The sequence below is a fragment of the Mesoplodon densirostris genome, chromosome 6 (genome assembly GCF_025265405.1).
Source record: "Mesoplodon densirostris isolate mMesDen1 chromosome 6, mMesDen1 primary haplotype, whole genome shotgun sequence".
Taxonomy (NCBI): domain Eukaryota; kingdom Metazoa; phylum Chordata; class Mammalia; order Artiodactyla; family Ziphiidae; genus Mesoplodon; species Mesoplodon densirostris.
In genome coordinates, this window is record NC_082666.1 from 5,841,673 (window position 1) to 5,857,230 (window position 15,558).

Sequence of the window (15,558 nt, forward strand, 5' to 3'; positions counted from 1 at the left end):
AGCTGGGTCAGCACATTGGTGCTGGGTCAGAACTTGATGATGGTCGCTCCACTGTATTTCTGACGTGCCATTTCTTTCTAGTGGGCGAGGGTGGGGTCTGAGAGCTCTGACAGTGGGCAGTTTCCATGGGAAGGAAGACATTAACAATGCATCCCATGGCAGAGAAGCTCCAGGGAGGAAAAGGGAAAAGGCCAGCCTGGGAGCCCGAAAATACCTTCTGGCACTCAGAGCTCGAACATCTCACCAACTGGCAAGACCATCCCTCACACCTGACTGTCTCTAAGGTGCACTCAGTGTCCTCACCCCCAAGAATGCACTTGAGTCAGTCCATCCCTCCCATGCCAGCACTGGCCCCGCAGGAGCCGTGCTAAGGAGCAACCGTGCACAACTCAAGGTCATGTGAGAACTGAAACTGAGTCCCAGTTCTGGAAAAATCAAACCAAACGAAAGCAAGAAAACCCAAAACACAACATCTCATGACATCTGGAGAAATCGGAACATGGACTGACTATAATATGATGTTATGGGATTACCGTTACTTTCTTAGGCCTGGTTTTATAGAAGCCAAGTTTTATTCTTAGGAGATACATACTGCAGGATCTGGAGGTAAAAAGTCACAGTATCTGACATTTACTTACAAATGGTAAAGCAAAAAATAAAACATAAACACACAAACAAAACAGTAAGCAGGTTGAGGGTATTCAGGTGTTTGCTACACTATCTTTTCAACTCTTCTATATATTTGAAGTTTTTCAAAATAAAAAGTTGGGAAGAGGGAAAAAAAAAAGAAACCCAAAGAACAATATACCCTAAATACAGCAGACAGCTTCTTCATAATAAAAAATATGGAATACACAGTTTTAAAATAAAAAAAATACTGAAAACCTTTCTTTATAATAATTTTCCTGCAAATTCATGAAACATCAATGAAATAAGCTCTTTGCCCAGGTATTTTTTCTACAAAAGATAAAGCCAAATGTTCCACTGGAGCAGGCAAGAGTGGAGGGCTTCTGGGAGGCAGGCTTTCTGGGTCCAGCCGGCTCTCCCCTCCGTGCAAAGAGCTCTACGACGCACAGCACAGGAGTCCCAGGCTGGACTGCATGAGCCAAGTGAGCAAGATTAGGTGCAGTCTGTTTTTTTATTAACGCCCACCTGTTCACATCTAAAGGGGACCTGACGGGGCAGCAGATAGTGAAGGGCTGCATTGCTGATGGGAACCTAAGCAAAGCAGCCATTGTTATCACCGGCCCTCAAACCTGTTTTAAAATCATTACTTTACATATAGAAACCCTGATCAAAAAAAAACTACCAGTGATATCATTTGAGTTCAGCTGAATGACAGCTTAAGAACTATGGGAATTCTTTTGCCAGAGACTGGTAACCTCTGCTGGATCAAAGCCCCACAGCCCCTGCAGAGGGACAGCTGTCGCTGACGGGCTGGCTCACCAAGGTGTGTCGCTCTGGAGCTACTCTAAATGCAGTGAAGGTCAGGCAGGCTGCAGCGGGCAGAAAAAAGAGCGTTCGTGTCCCACGGGGACGGACACACGCCCACACCCACAGCACACACACACACACTCCTGCTAATAGCCCAGGTGCTGGAAGATGGAGCACCTGGGTGATTTAGATCTAAGCCCCTGCTTTCAGCACCTGCGGCTGTCCTCTAAGGCACACACGATGCTTGCTACGAGGGCACACACGTGCCTTGTCACCTTCGGTCACCTCCCACCTCAGCCAGTGATCTTGTAAAAACGGGTTGAGAGAACAAACAAATAAAAGCCAGAGGGAGCCTGCATCTGAGCTGACCGCAGCTCAACATCGAAACCTGCATCCGATCAGAGCTGTGCCAGCCAGTAAAACCTTCTGCGTTTATGGACAAGTTCTGTACATGGGCTGCCCTGACGGCAGCCACCATCCACATGTGGCTCTGAGCACTCTGAGTGCTGAAACACGGCCGGTATAAAGGAGGAACTCACTTTTTATTTAATCTGAACAAATTGCAACAGCCACGTGGCCAGCAGCTCTGGTACTGGGCAGCACAGCCCCCTTCTTTGCATCACCAAACTTGGTTTGGGAAAACAGCTCAAGGAACATCCAGTTTTATAATTTCTCTAATGACATAAAAGCTCTATAAGTACTACCAAGTGATACTGCCACACCCAGGACCTGCCTGATCCATGGTTTCTCTCCTACCTGTACTTTAAATGGGTCTCCAGTGATGCGAAGAGGCTTGTCTGCTCCCGTGGGCAATGGGCCGTCCTGGATCATGACCATCTTCACACCTGTCCGCTCCTGTGAGGGTACACACACCGGTACAGCCCTCACTGTCAGGAAGAGGCACGCAGGATGGCACAAGCTGCACGGGTCGGGTCGTGTCCGCAGTAAGACATGCCCCACTACCAAAGGCACTGCTCTCTGATCCGGCCCGTGAGGCTGGCCTCCGAGAATGCTGATGTACACGCCGTGCTTGAGGGCATCCCAGCCTGACAGAGAAAACCGTTTCCCAAAACTCTCCTCCCTTTCCGGTCCCTGGAATATCTAAGTATGAATGAGCTACTTCTACAAAATACTAAGCACTGAGCTTGACAGTCTATGTAACGTCACGTGGTCAGAGCTCACGCACAGCAGTGGGAGGGAAGAGCCACCACTTCCCGACCTCACAGAGGAGAGCTCTGAGTAAGCTCCCGAAGGCTCCAGAGCCGATGAGCGCGGCACCGAAACTTGGATTCCGGGATTCCGAAGTCTGAACTCTTAGGAGTCCACAGTAGAATGCCTTCCACATCCGAGGACTGGGCTGTACGAGAGCACACAGGCAGGCCGCAACTTTGAAAGCCCAGAGCTCGGAAAGAAGAGTTTGCTCCGACTAAATCTGGCAGCAAAACCAACCTGAACTCCCGTGAGCGAACTTCCAGCCCACCTCTCGTGGAGTGTGATGTTAGGTTTAGCCATGGAAACCTGCACTTGGTTACAGGATGCAGCCCCAAAACGTGCTGGGGGTATTAAATTCAACAACACGTTTGGCCCGTGTCTCACGCGAGGGAGTCTGGAGCTCAGAGCAGCAAATGTGCACGGAGCCTTTACTCAGCGGTGGGCTCTGCACTAAGGGTCTCATGTAAATCAAAATAACGGGTATTATTTCAGCTCGTTACAACAGCGAGGCCGGCACCTCCCTGCTCTTATAGACAAGGACCCTGAGCCTTCGAAAAGTACATGAACATAACTCTGACCTCACAACTAATGAGCAAGAGTGCTCCTGGCTCAGGGCCCCTGGCTCTGGACACAGGATTTTTATCTGAGAGTCCTAACAGGGCTTCATCGCCACAGTGGATACTGCCAGTTCACGGGGACCCCAGGCCTTGGCATCACAGCTGGCATCAAGCCTGGCCACAGAAAATGTTCAGAACCGCAGAGGCACTCGGGCAGAGGTTTCGAGGGGAGCTCTGCACCGTGGTGCACAGCCAGCCCAGCTCGGACAGAACCTCCCAACCCGGGAAGACGGAGGAGGCGGAGGGCTGTCGAGCGCTGCTCTGCCAAGGGTCACGCACCTGCAACTGCTTTATTGTCTCCCCTCCCTTGCCGATGACCAGCCCCACTTTAGACGCAGGGATGAGAATCTCCTGGATCGTGCTGTTGCCGTCTATGTCATTATGAAAGCCAGGTCCATTCCGACAGCGGTCCACAATCTGTCCCAGGAGCCGTTTGGCTTGTCTTTGGGAGGGAAAAGAACCACAAGAGAGCCAGCATTAAATGAACGCTCTAGGCGCCCAGGAAGGGGAGACAGCACCGGGGGGACACGCGAAGGAGTCAAGGCAGCCCTCCATCCAGCTCCAGCTCCTGCCCTCACAACCCAGGAGGTCTCTGCCATCCGCCACGCTACTGGGCTGGAATTTAAAAGCAACGCACACCACAACAGCCACGTTCCAACACAGCCCCTCCATGTCTGCCCTCTGCTTGCACTTGTGTCTCGCGTGCACACCACAGACACGCCTGTCTCCGATTCAAATGTCAGCTGCTCTGGTGGCAGTTGTCTACCTTTGACCCCTCTGCATCTCTTGCTGCTCCCCGATCCAGCATAACCCCTCTCACAGAGCATACGCTCAACAGATATTTGTTAAATAAGGGCAGGAGAGAAAGCAATGAGAAAGACGGGAAGAGAGAAAGCAAGGGTTAGTAATCATCATTTGAATTCTCAAACTCCAAATTTCTTCTCCATAACCAACCAGACTGCTCGATGACTTCTAAGCTATGGCTACAAATCACCAGCATGATTTCAAGGGGTGGGGAAAACAGGAGGCAGGGCCCTGGTGCAGCTGCACAGTCATATACACCTGCTTTGTGCTTTTCATGTCAGATTGTCCAGAGGCTGCATTTCACATGCGGTTTTATGCTGATTTACCTGGAGACCGGGGAGGGAAATGGCAATGCTGAAATAGAACCACCCAGCCTACCAAGGTCATCTGTTGGGCCAATTTCCTTTTCTGCACCAGAATTTCCCCTGGCTGTTATTTGCAGTATTTATTCTTTAAGTCACCACGTACAATCTATTTTGTGGTTCTTTTAATGGGGAAAAATTCAGCTACTCAACAGGCTGGCTGTGCTGCGCACTGAAGAAAAACTGTTTCCTCCTGAAGTTGTAATCCCATTGCCTCCACTGCTTGGGTAGAAGAGGAAGCAGGAATGTTTAGAAGAGCAGGAAGAAAGAAGCGAATGGCAGGAAATAGATGTTGCCTTCTGCAGTCTTGAGCCTTTGTGTATCTTCTCAGTTACGGCAGCTTTTTAATATTTTGCTTGTGTACCAGATTAACCTGTGTTGGAAGAAAAGTGCCTTGACTCCAGCAAAAGCATCCTGCTTGCCCTATAATGCACACCCGCCAGTGATATTTATTCTGGTTCACTGCTTGCAATGTTACAGCAGAACAAGAAAATTTAAACTCATCTAGACTCCCTGAGAAATGGAAACAATAAAACAGCCCTACCTACTGAGCCAGACATAATCTCAGCACCCCTGTCCCCAAATGCAACGCTACTCGGTAGACTGAAAGAGGAAGGAGAGCAGACTCTAAGTTAGTACCTCCCCTTTCCCCAGGGGCTTCTTGGATTTACGAGGCCTGCATCTGGTACAAGGCTCCAAGCATGCGTGTACCAGGAGAGCAATGCTCGTCTTAAGGCTGCAGTAAGGGCCCCAAAAGTCCAAACACCCTCTGGCCGGTCCATATGGCCCTCTGAGTGGAGCGATGGCCACAAAGAGTAGATTCATTTGGTTCACAAACATCAGAAGGGCAACGGGATGAGCCCCAGGCAAAAGACCTGATGCCAGGATTCTCAATGCTTCACAAAGTGAGAGGCTTACTGATCCAGACCTGCTCAGGTAAAGGAGATATTAACACGGAAGAAGCGAGTTAATGAGAGCATTCAGACAGGGTGAAAGTACACTCTCGAGGACCTGGTTTATGAAGCAGATGTTATGACAGCTGTGAGAAATTCTGTGGGGTTTGAAAAAAAGGTGATACCTTATGTGTTTAAGGTAACAGAACAACTCCCCTGGCGTGGCAACCTCCCAGATCCTTCTCTAAGGGAGCACCTGCTTTCGTGGCCAGATTGCCGCACAGATGGACAGTGCTCAGTAACGGTTCTGCCCTTCCATTTCTCCCCATCTGGGGAAGGAGGAAGAAGAGTGAAAGGAAAAAGTAAATAAAATAAACTTACTCAATACTTTCTGGGGTTCCGGTAAGTACACAGGGCCTCTCTGGAATCCCAGAACTCTCTATAAGAAGAATCAAGAAGATGAGGTGTGTTGGTGGGCATCAGGCAACCGTGCACCTTCGCCTCTGTGTACAGACTGTCTCTCTGGGCTGGTTCCTACACCAGCCCCACAGAAGGCCCGGCTCCCAGAAAAAGACAGCTTGCTTCCACTTGTGGAGAGAATATCAAGCTGGTAGCTCCACCCTAGATTCTCCAAATGAAAACAAGGCCTGCACGGGAAGCTGGGAGGACGCAGCAGAGGTCTCTGAGTTGGTCCTGATTACCAGCCTCAGCTTCACATCTGACCCGCTTGCGCGCTAGTAAGTGCCAGAGTCACTTAACCCGCTGTTCCTCAGTTTGTCCATCTGCAGTGCAGTTTAATGGTTATCTGTTTGCAGCTCTGAGGCAAACTCGTAAGGAATTTAATGGCATGCACATCAGAGTTATGACCAGTAATTGCATGAACACTTCAAGAGAACAGTGACATCCATGTGGAACTGGTTCCAGGTCATTTGACGAGAGGAAAAAAATCTTACTTTCCAACACCACACACGACGCTTTATTTTGTTCCTAAAGACAATTGCCTCTGAAAACTCATATTCAAAAAAAATTAAAGAGAAATAGCTAACAGCAGTGACTGCCTTCAAGACACTGTACTAAGTATCTTTTAAAATGACAAACGTTTCTGTGGTCGAATGTCCTCCAAATCCCATCCTCTGCTGTGGAAAGAGGTCAGACTCAGATGATGAAACTTATAAACGAAAAGTAAAAACTCTCCTTCCTCAGTTTGTCTCTCTCCATATCACATGGTCAAAATGCACCAGGCTGGGAAAGGTCCTGAACTGTGTTTAACATGTGCTAATTTAGCCAGAACCTTCAGCTGGCCTCTTTCCACAAAGGGCAGGACGGTCTAATCCAGGGGAGCTGGCGAGCAGTCCCCAGGCGTGAGCCCAGAGCCCCAGGACTCGTCCACGCCCCACTATGTCTGGCATAACATTCTGGTGCAGAAAACAGAGGTCCTAGACCAGCAGGTGTTTGGGAGGGGCCACACTGGGCCCAGAGCTGCAGAGGGTCTCCCCAGAGGCCAGACGGGCGGCATCACCTCTGGGCCCACTTCTGCTCTGGTTTTTCTGGTTCTCAACTGGGAGGTCAGCTCCAAAAGTGCAAGGAAAACAGCAATCACATATACTTACCCAAGCCCCTAAACTTCTAAGCAACAAGCAAAGGTACTAAATATGAAAAACTCTGTAAAAAAAAGGACTGATTTCTACCAAACTGAGATCTATGAAAAAAAGAAGTAGCCCTTACCCGAGGCAATCTGAATTTTGCAACCAGACTCTGCTTGAATCCGTGAAATCTGCTCACCTCCCCGGCCGATAACTGAAACAAATTAAAACAGGGTGAGACCACGCCCCCTTCATTCCATATTTAACCACACACGTGTGACAATCAATTCAGCAAACATTCACGCTTGGCTCACAGCACAACACATCAGGTCGGCCTCAGCGAGCCCACAGGAATTGCATGTGAAACACAGCCGACGACACGGGGTTCTCTAGCTGAAGTGGGGGCGGGGGTGGGGGGACCCAGGGCCCAACCTTCCGGTCTCCTCCTCAGCCTGGTTCCGGGGCTCTGGAGAACATGATGTGCAGAGCATTCTACCACGGGTGACACTCACACCAAGAGATTAAAATGAAAATAAGGGACAGAAATGAGGGAAAAAGTAGATAATGTGGATACTTACTAAATCCAACCATTTTATCAGGCACTTTGAATTCTTCTGTTATTACTGCCCTAAAAACAAAGAACATTTTGGAAAAATACACAGAATAAAGAATTCTGCAGTCATTTTAGGTTCCCCGAATTTCCCATATTGGCAATGTTAGAAGATAAAGGCTTAAAAGAAATCATGCCAATTTGGCTAACAAGTCCACAACCATCCACAAGGACTGTCATCTAATGAACCCTTTGGTCCATCACTCCTTGAAAAGATCCAAGCCTCCCCTTTCCTTGTGTCAGAGGAGGAAACCTCTATTTTTTTCATTAAACCATCAACTGCACTAACAACTGCTTTTTCTTCCTACAGCTACCCTCAGCGTTGCTGAACACTTGAAGATCCTCTGGGGAGTGGGGAGTGTTTTAGACTTCTATTCAAGTCTCCCTAGATGAAGAGGGACAACTACTCTTCAATATTCCTTGTTTCCCAATCTTTTTATTGCTTTCTGGCCTCCCTCTAATTTATCTGCCTTTTAGTGTGAGACATCCCAAATGGAACTGGTATCCAACCGAGGCCTAATCAGTGCTGACCAGTACAGAATAATTACCTTGCTTACTTGGCAACGTACTTCTGTTAAATGCTACCCCGTCCATTATGTGTGTTTTTTTTTTTTTTTTTAAAAACAACAACGATTGCACTGGCTCTTTCAAACAAATCTTCAAATTTGCTGTATATTGTGGACAATATCCAATTTGTCCAACACCCCAGAAAGCAATTAAATCTAAACATTTACCTTAGGAGGAAGCTAAATGCAAGTAGTTTAAAAAAAAAAAAAAAAGTAAGCATTTTTAAACATCTCTCAACACAGCTGGAATTTTACCCATCATGGAAAGGAATGAATAAAGTGCAGGTTTTCAATATCATAAATGCAATATCATAAATAGCACTGCCACTGTATCATTCTGATGCGAGCAAACAGACTTCTTGTGTTTACATCCTCAGATTACATATGCACAGGGATTATCTCTACCTCTTGGGATATCCAAATTCACACCGAAATCAGGCAATTCCCGGCTTCCTGATCAGTAAGAGTGTGGCTGTTAATGCCAAGGCTCGGCTGGCCTAACAGTAGGTCGTACAATAGACGGGGGGTCCCTGTTGGGATGTTCCCTGATGGTGGTGAAGGGTAACAGTGCTCCTGTATGTGTAGCCACCAGGCTGCTGCTCACACGCAGCACAAGCTGTCTACTCTCAGGAAACAGTACTGGGGAATTTACTAGAAGGGGTTCAACACCAGCACAACTCAAAACTCAGGCAGTTCCTCAGCCCGCAGGAACAATTTTAGCAGACTCTCTTTGAGGAAAAAACGTATTAGGATAAACTGCTTTGGGCTTCCTGGAAGACAAAGCTCTATTCTAAATGCAAGGCTGAAACTGGTCTAACACATAAAGTATAAACATTTTGGAAAGTAAAATCCTGATTAACTATGGCTTTATAGGAAAGTTACATTTGATACTGACACAACCTCATTTCAATTCATTAAAAAACAAAGCAAACAAAGAAACAATAACTAAAAAACCCCAGAATAGATCTTTTGGTTATCTGATGCCTGGTGATTTCTAGAAACTCCTAAATGTTTGCATAGAACACAAGAGGACATAACTGTATCATTGCTGGTGAAGGTTAAGGATAACATGTTACAGTAACAAATACACAGCATAAAATTTCACCCCTTAGGGAAGAGATGCCTTCCTGGTGGTTTCCTGTATATTTTATCCTTTTCTGAAGGACAACACTGTGACCACAAATATTCCATCTTACAGACTGGTCTTTTTAAAGCCCAGAGGTCTCTGTCTCTCTCTAAATCCTCAGTGTTTAAGGGAACTCTGTGAGGGGAAACTAAGGAAGGGAGTCAACCGGGCAGCCATCCAAGGTTCCGTGGCGAGGCCTCTCCCTACAGTGGGGGGACCCGGGCTCCCACCTCCCAGACCGTGATTACTGGAGCAACAAAAGCTCCATCTTGTGAAAGCCCAGCAAGTCACACTTCTTCAGCACAGCTTTCCTCAAGCGAAGAGGTTAGGGTCCATAAAACAAATACTGGGGAAACCATCCAACCAGGAGGACAATCCTCACATTCTCTACTTTTAAATTCAATGTATGTGGGCAGCAAGAGCAGCGCCAACATCCCAGAAGTCTTCTAAGTTTACAGAAGATAACGGCTGCTTTTTAATACCTTGTATTAGTTTATCCCTTCAGCTTACACTGTCTTGGAAAGGACTACAAAAAAAGTTGAGTCTTATGGAAATCGAGCCCATGTTTTTTCACACTCTCAACCTCTGACTTTCTAACACTCTAGTACAGATGGTGGATCAATAAACAATTAGAAATGATCAATAAATAATAAAACATAACCCACTGCTTACCTTTGATGTACCAAGGCCCCTAACTGGTTACCTACTGTGGCAAAGAGAAAGAGAAAAGAAAAATCAAAGCATTAGCACGGATAAACTAACTTCATCCTTACATGAGTTCTTACCATTTCAGGGGGGAAAAAAAAGAAAGGCAGAAAGAAAGCAAACAGTAATTTAGGCTCAGTGGCTGAAATGAATGTGTTATATGATATGAAACAGGAGGGGACGTCGTGATCAACACAGTCTCTAACCCAGTGTCCAGCTGAACGCAGGATAAGAAATTGATCTGTGTGTCCACATGCTGAGAGGCCTGGGAGAAAATCCTGCTTGCCTAAATCCCTCTCTCTTCCTACCTCCCTCCCGCTTGGGATCCAAACTCAATGTAAAGATGGTGAGGGTCCCTTCTTTCTCTTTTTAAAACAAATGAGAAGATTTAACCTCCTAGCTCGGAAGCATTGTTAAAGACTGCTCCGTGGCAGCTGCAGTCACTAAGAAAGTGCACATATGTTCCCGCCGGCCATGCCATGGGGCACCCCCTCCACTCTCCCTACCCTCTCCAGAGCACAAGCATCTCAAGGAGAGGATCTGGCCTCCTCCCTCCCCGGGCCTCTCACTGAGCCACCACCGCCGTCTGTATACAGTGGACACTAAGAGTGAGCAACCACCTTTCAAGCCCATTTCACAGAGACAACGGTGCCCAACAGGCTCTAATGATGAAAACCAAATCTGCAATCATAGCCCCAAAACATTTCATCTACGCTTTTTGTTCGTTTCTCCTCTTTCAGCTACTGATGAGTGTCTCCACCAGCCATCAGCAAAAAATGATTCTGTGGTGTTTCCCTTTTGGAAAATGCAGCCCAGAAAACACGGTCAGCAGACAACAAAAAAGTATAAGTCCTAACTGTCTTACAAAGAATTGAATGAATCTTATAATATGCTAACACGAGCATTCAAAAATATGTCTCTGGGGAAAGTTAGAAGAAGGACAGATATGCGATAAGTGGGGAAGGATCAATTACATCAACCTCAGAACAAAGACTGGAATGCTTTGACATCCGAAATCTAGGCCTCCAATATAGCTCTCCTCTCTGCTTGAACTTAACCCTGTCATTCTCTGACCGGGGAGGAGCTGGTCATAAAACGACAAAGGAAAAGAAACCAGATCATGATGTTTTAGAAGAAGAATAAAAAGCACGGAGAAACACGCTAGCAAAAAGTACAAGAAGCCATTGAGTCAATACCATATTTCTCCCGGATCAACAGCAACATAATGGTCTACAGCCAAAATACTGACATTATATACTATTAACCTGCTTATCTCAGGGATAACAGAATTGTTTTTTATTGCATCTTAAAATTTTCTTTTTGCATTTCCAGTTTGAATATGACAAACGCCCTCACCTGGGAGAGGCAGTGTTCATGATTCCCATTCCACGTGAAAAGTGGACATTGTGAGAGGGGAACGCCCACACCTAAGGCAGTGGGTATGAAAACAACACACTGAAGCAGAAGGTCCACGACAGAGTGTTGCTGAGTATGGCTGGCCCCCTGTTCCTATTTAAGGGTCAAGCTCAGCTTCCCTGCTTACTGTCAGAATTCTTCTCTTAGGGGTAAAGGATCCAGGCAAGACAGAGGAACTAAAATGTCCTGAAATGATGCAAACACAGAGGAGAGGTGCCCAGTCCCCAAACGCGGCAACGTGGCCGGACCTTGGCTCCTGGTCTCCTGTGCTATTTGGTAAGAGGTGTCAAAGGGCTGATGATTTTCTGATATTTCAGCCAGAAAAGCCGCAGAAACACAGTAAAGGACTACACTACCATAAAGGACTTCATGAGATTCACAAGAACAGTCAGAGGGCAAGTGGTCAAAAGCCATTTGAAATTTTGTGCTCATCAGAAAAAGGAAATTCCTTTTTGTTGGCAAAGTACGTGTGACGGGTGTCACGCACACCGTATCATTTCTGACAGCCAACTGCTTTGCTGCCAAGTGGAGGCGCCTACAGAGATCGAAAATAAAAGTGCACACACCACCATCCCACAAATAGACGGACTGCTGAGAGCCACAGCACTGAAGAATGAAATCAAATTCAAATCCAGATCCAACTCTTTCAGCTGGTGGACTCTTAAGCAGGACAAATCGCCTCCCTCCTCCATGCAAATGCTGTAGCCCGAGGCTGCAACGCCATTTAAAGTTTCACTCCCTTCGGAAACATTCCCATTTGATGCCTAAAAATGAAAACCAGCAGTTAGATAAGGGGCACTGGGCACTCATACAGCAAACCGCTAACGTCCGACTCCACGAATAGGGGGCCTTCTCTGCGCCTTCAGGATGAAAAGGGGTCAGGAGAGGGAGGCACATGGGAACGCCTATCAAGCTCAATTTATGGTAACTACTGTCATTTTACTGTAAAAAAGGAAAAGTGCTGAATAAAATCAGTCCTATTTCCTGTTAATGGCACCTGCTGGTCGACCACGGCTCAGCCTGCCTCTGAAGCTCCCCTCGGCGCAAGCGTGCACAGGTGTGGTTCTCACGTATCCTGCGCGCTATGTAATGGAAGGCCGCCCGGGCGATGGGAAGGTGAGCTTCCTAGAGACAATATTCACGCTACAATATGAGAAATCCTTTCTGAAGAGTAACCCTCTGCCAGTTTCAATCATGATCTTTGAAAAAAAATAAGGCACTGGACACATTTTTTTTCCCCATTAGTGAGGAGGAAAAAGTCTCCATTTTCTTCCCCCCAAACAAATGCTATCAAAATATCGCTGGGGAACACACCCAGCTTTATAATACACAACAATCTTAACGGTTACCCCTTCCCACTCCCCTTCAGAAAAGCTCAAGGGACCAAAGCATCCGTCATCCCTCGTCACAGCGCAGACAACAGGCCGGCCTCCCGCACAGAGCAGCAGACCTGCAGCAGGTGAGCAGGCAGGTCCGGAGAGGAAGCGCCGGCAGTTCTTATGTGACCCGTGACCAGCAGAACAAAGCAATGAACCAAACCTTCCTCTTCAGCCTCTGAACACAACCCTCCTGCGCCCGTGCTTGGATTCCAGTCTCCTCGACTCTGACCAATGCCTTTCCGAGCCCCAGTTAAGGGCAGTGAGACTTGCAGTTAGCTGCAGGGACGTCTGCAGTTTCCAAGGCATTTTTAAAAAGCTTTTCTGCCAAGGACAATAGGAAGGCTTCCTGTGTTCTAAGGCAGCAACCCCCATCCCAGAGTCACAACACACCACACGCTAAGTTCAGCTGTAAGTCCCTAGACACATAATCTGTAACTAATTTGGCAAATTATTTTTTTAAAGGTGAGAGTAAATCCAAGTTTATCTCAATAATGTCACTTTCACTTGCAGCTGACATGCTCTGTGAGTGCAAAAAGACCACCAGTAGCTTCAAAGGGCGCTCCTGTAGGTGCCTCACCTGCACGAACCCACTGAGTCCTACAAGAGCCCTGCGAGGCAGATGCTGTTACTACCCGTCCCATTTGACCGATGGAGGCGCGATCACACCCAAGCCCTCAGAAAAGGGCACAGGTGAGCGAGTGCCCGTGCCCACGTGACCTCTGAACCGTCACGCCTTTCAGGCGTTGGGCACTGTGCTGGGTCCTGGGCGTGAAATGGTGAACGAGGTCATCTTTGCCTTCAAGGTGAGAATCTCATGGGGAAAGCAGACAGCTCTGGGATGAGCAGCAACCTACCCTGGTCTCCAGGAGCGCAGAGGTGTTAGGACCCCACCTGCACCCCTCCCCAGTTCCAGTACCCACCCAAGGGTCTCGGGAGAAAAATTAAGAGGAAAAATAAAGGGTATGATACTTATTTACAGCACTATGCCTTATTTTCATTTCATCCAGTGGTTATGAAGTCAATTTAGGGGGTCATGACCAGCTTTATTAAAAAATGAAATAGAAAACAGAAGGGACCATGTATATTAAGGGTATGTATTTCATAAAGTTATAATTTCAAGTACACATGTGATTTTAGTATGTGTGTAGTAACTAGTTCTGATGGAGATATGAGTATTTCTTACACTGTGAGTAGTATTTTAAAAATGTGAAAATAATTTCTTACAATCCTGATGATAATTTCATGAGGTAAATATTATCTCCATTTTACAGGCGAGGAAACAGACTTAGAGAAGTGAAGCAAGCTGCCCAAGGCCACACAGCTAATACCACGCAGAGCTGGGATTCAAACCCCAAACTCAGACTCTGGAGTCTCCATTCTCAAGCACTCCCTATTACAGCACATGAGACAGGGACCCAGGTTCAAGTTTTCCTCTGCCACTTATCAGGTACCCGCTCTTGCTCAAACCACTTCTCTAGACACCTCTACAATAAGGAGTTCAGGCTCCAGGGCTCCTTCCGGCCTCTTCTTATTCTGTACGGGCCCTCCCACCACTCCATCTCTAAACCCTGGTGATTGCTAATCTATTTTCTGTTCCAAAAATGTCATATAAGTGGGATCATACAGTATGTAACCTTTTGGGGTTGGCTTTTTTCACTCAGCGTAATTTCCTAGAGATCCATCCAGGTGGCTGCAGGTATCAACAGTCTGTTCCTTTATATTGCTGACTGGTATTCCATGGAGACCATGGAGGTACCAGGTTGTTAACCAGTCACCTGTTGAAGGACATCCGGCTTCAGTTTGGGGCTATTATGAATAAACCTGCTATGAAGATGTGTGGGCAAGTTGTTGTGTCAACACAAGTTTTCTTTTCTTGGGGATAAATGCCCAGGAGTATAACTGTGGCCTGAATGGTAAGTGCATATTTAGTTTTGCAAAAAGCTCATCAGGGGGCTTCCCTGGTGGCGCAGTGGTTAAGAATCCGCCTGCCAATGCAGTGGACACAGGTTCGAGCCCTGGTCCAGGAAGATCCCACATGCCGCGGAGCAACTAAACCAGTGTGCCACAACTACTGAGCCTGCGCACCTAGAGCCCGTGCTTCACAACGAGAAGCCACCGCAATGAGAAGCCTGCACACCGCAACGAAGAGTAGCCCCCGCTTGTCGCAACCAGAGAAAGCCCACACATAGCCATGAAGACCCAATGCAGCCAAAAATAAAAATAAAAAATAAATTTAAAAAAAAAAAGCGCTAATCAGGTGGTTTTCACATACAGCCAGGGTCAAGAACCACTCTGGGTCATATATTCCCTAAAAGAATTTTGAAAAACTATGAAACCCTTTTGATTTGACAATTAAGTTATTTTCCTAGGTTAATGGGTGCAAATAATACATCAGGGGGCTTCCCTGGTGGCGCAGTGGTTGAGAGTCCGCCTGCCGATGCAGGGGACACGGGTTCGTGCCCCAGTCCAGGAGGATCCCACATGCCGCGGAGCGGCTGGGCCCTTGAGCCATGGCCTCTGAGCCTGCGCGTCCGGAGCCTGTGCTCCGCAACGGGAGAGGCCACAACAGTGAGAGGCCCGCGTACCGCCAAAAAAAAAAAAAAAAAAAAATCAGGTATTGTACATGGCTTCAGTTATATCTCTGCTGCAACACTGATACTGCAGATTTAGCTCATTTATTTTCATGGAAGATGTCTACGATTTCATCTACTTGGCTAAGCCAACTGTCAAACCAACCAGTCAGATCATACTTTGCCAGGGGGAAAAAAGCTCACTTCCCTTTTCCAACTCACACATGTGTTAATATAAACTCACGTGACTACAACTCACTTCTGAATTATAATCCTAAACC

General features: G+C 47.0%; 1 protein-coding gene across 3 annotated transcripts in view; it reads right to left on the reverse strand.

The window, feature by feature from the left end:
* The window catches only part of FUBP3 (far upstream element binding protein 3), a 48,882-nt gene that overhangs the window by 16,233 nt on the left and 17,091 nt on the right, over window positions 1–15,558 (reverse strand). For all 3 annotated transcript variants that reach the window (XM_060100962.1, XM_060100961.1, XM_060100963.1), the window contains exons 3-8: window positions 9,880–9,913; window positions 7,484–7,533; window positions 7,048–7,119; window positions 5,704–5,761; window positions 3,543–3,705; window positions 2,191–2,289 (exon numbers count right to left, since the gene is read on the reverse strand). In XM_060100962.1, coding sequence (XP_059956945.1) covers window positions 2,191–2,289; window positions 3,543–3,705; window positions 5,704–5,761; window positions 7,048–7,119; window positions 7,484–7,533; window positions 9,880–9,913 — 476 coding nt within the window. The remainder of the gene's footprint in view (window positions 1–2,190; window positions 2,290–3,542; window positions 3,706–5,703; window positions 5,762–7,047; window positions 7,120–7,483; window positions 7,534–9,879; window positions 9,914–15,558) is intronic.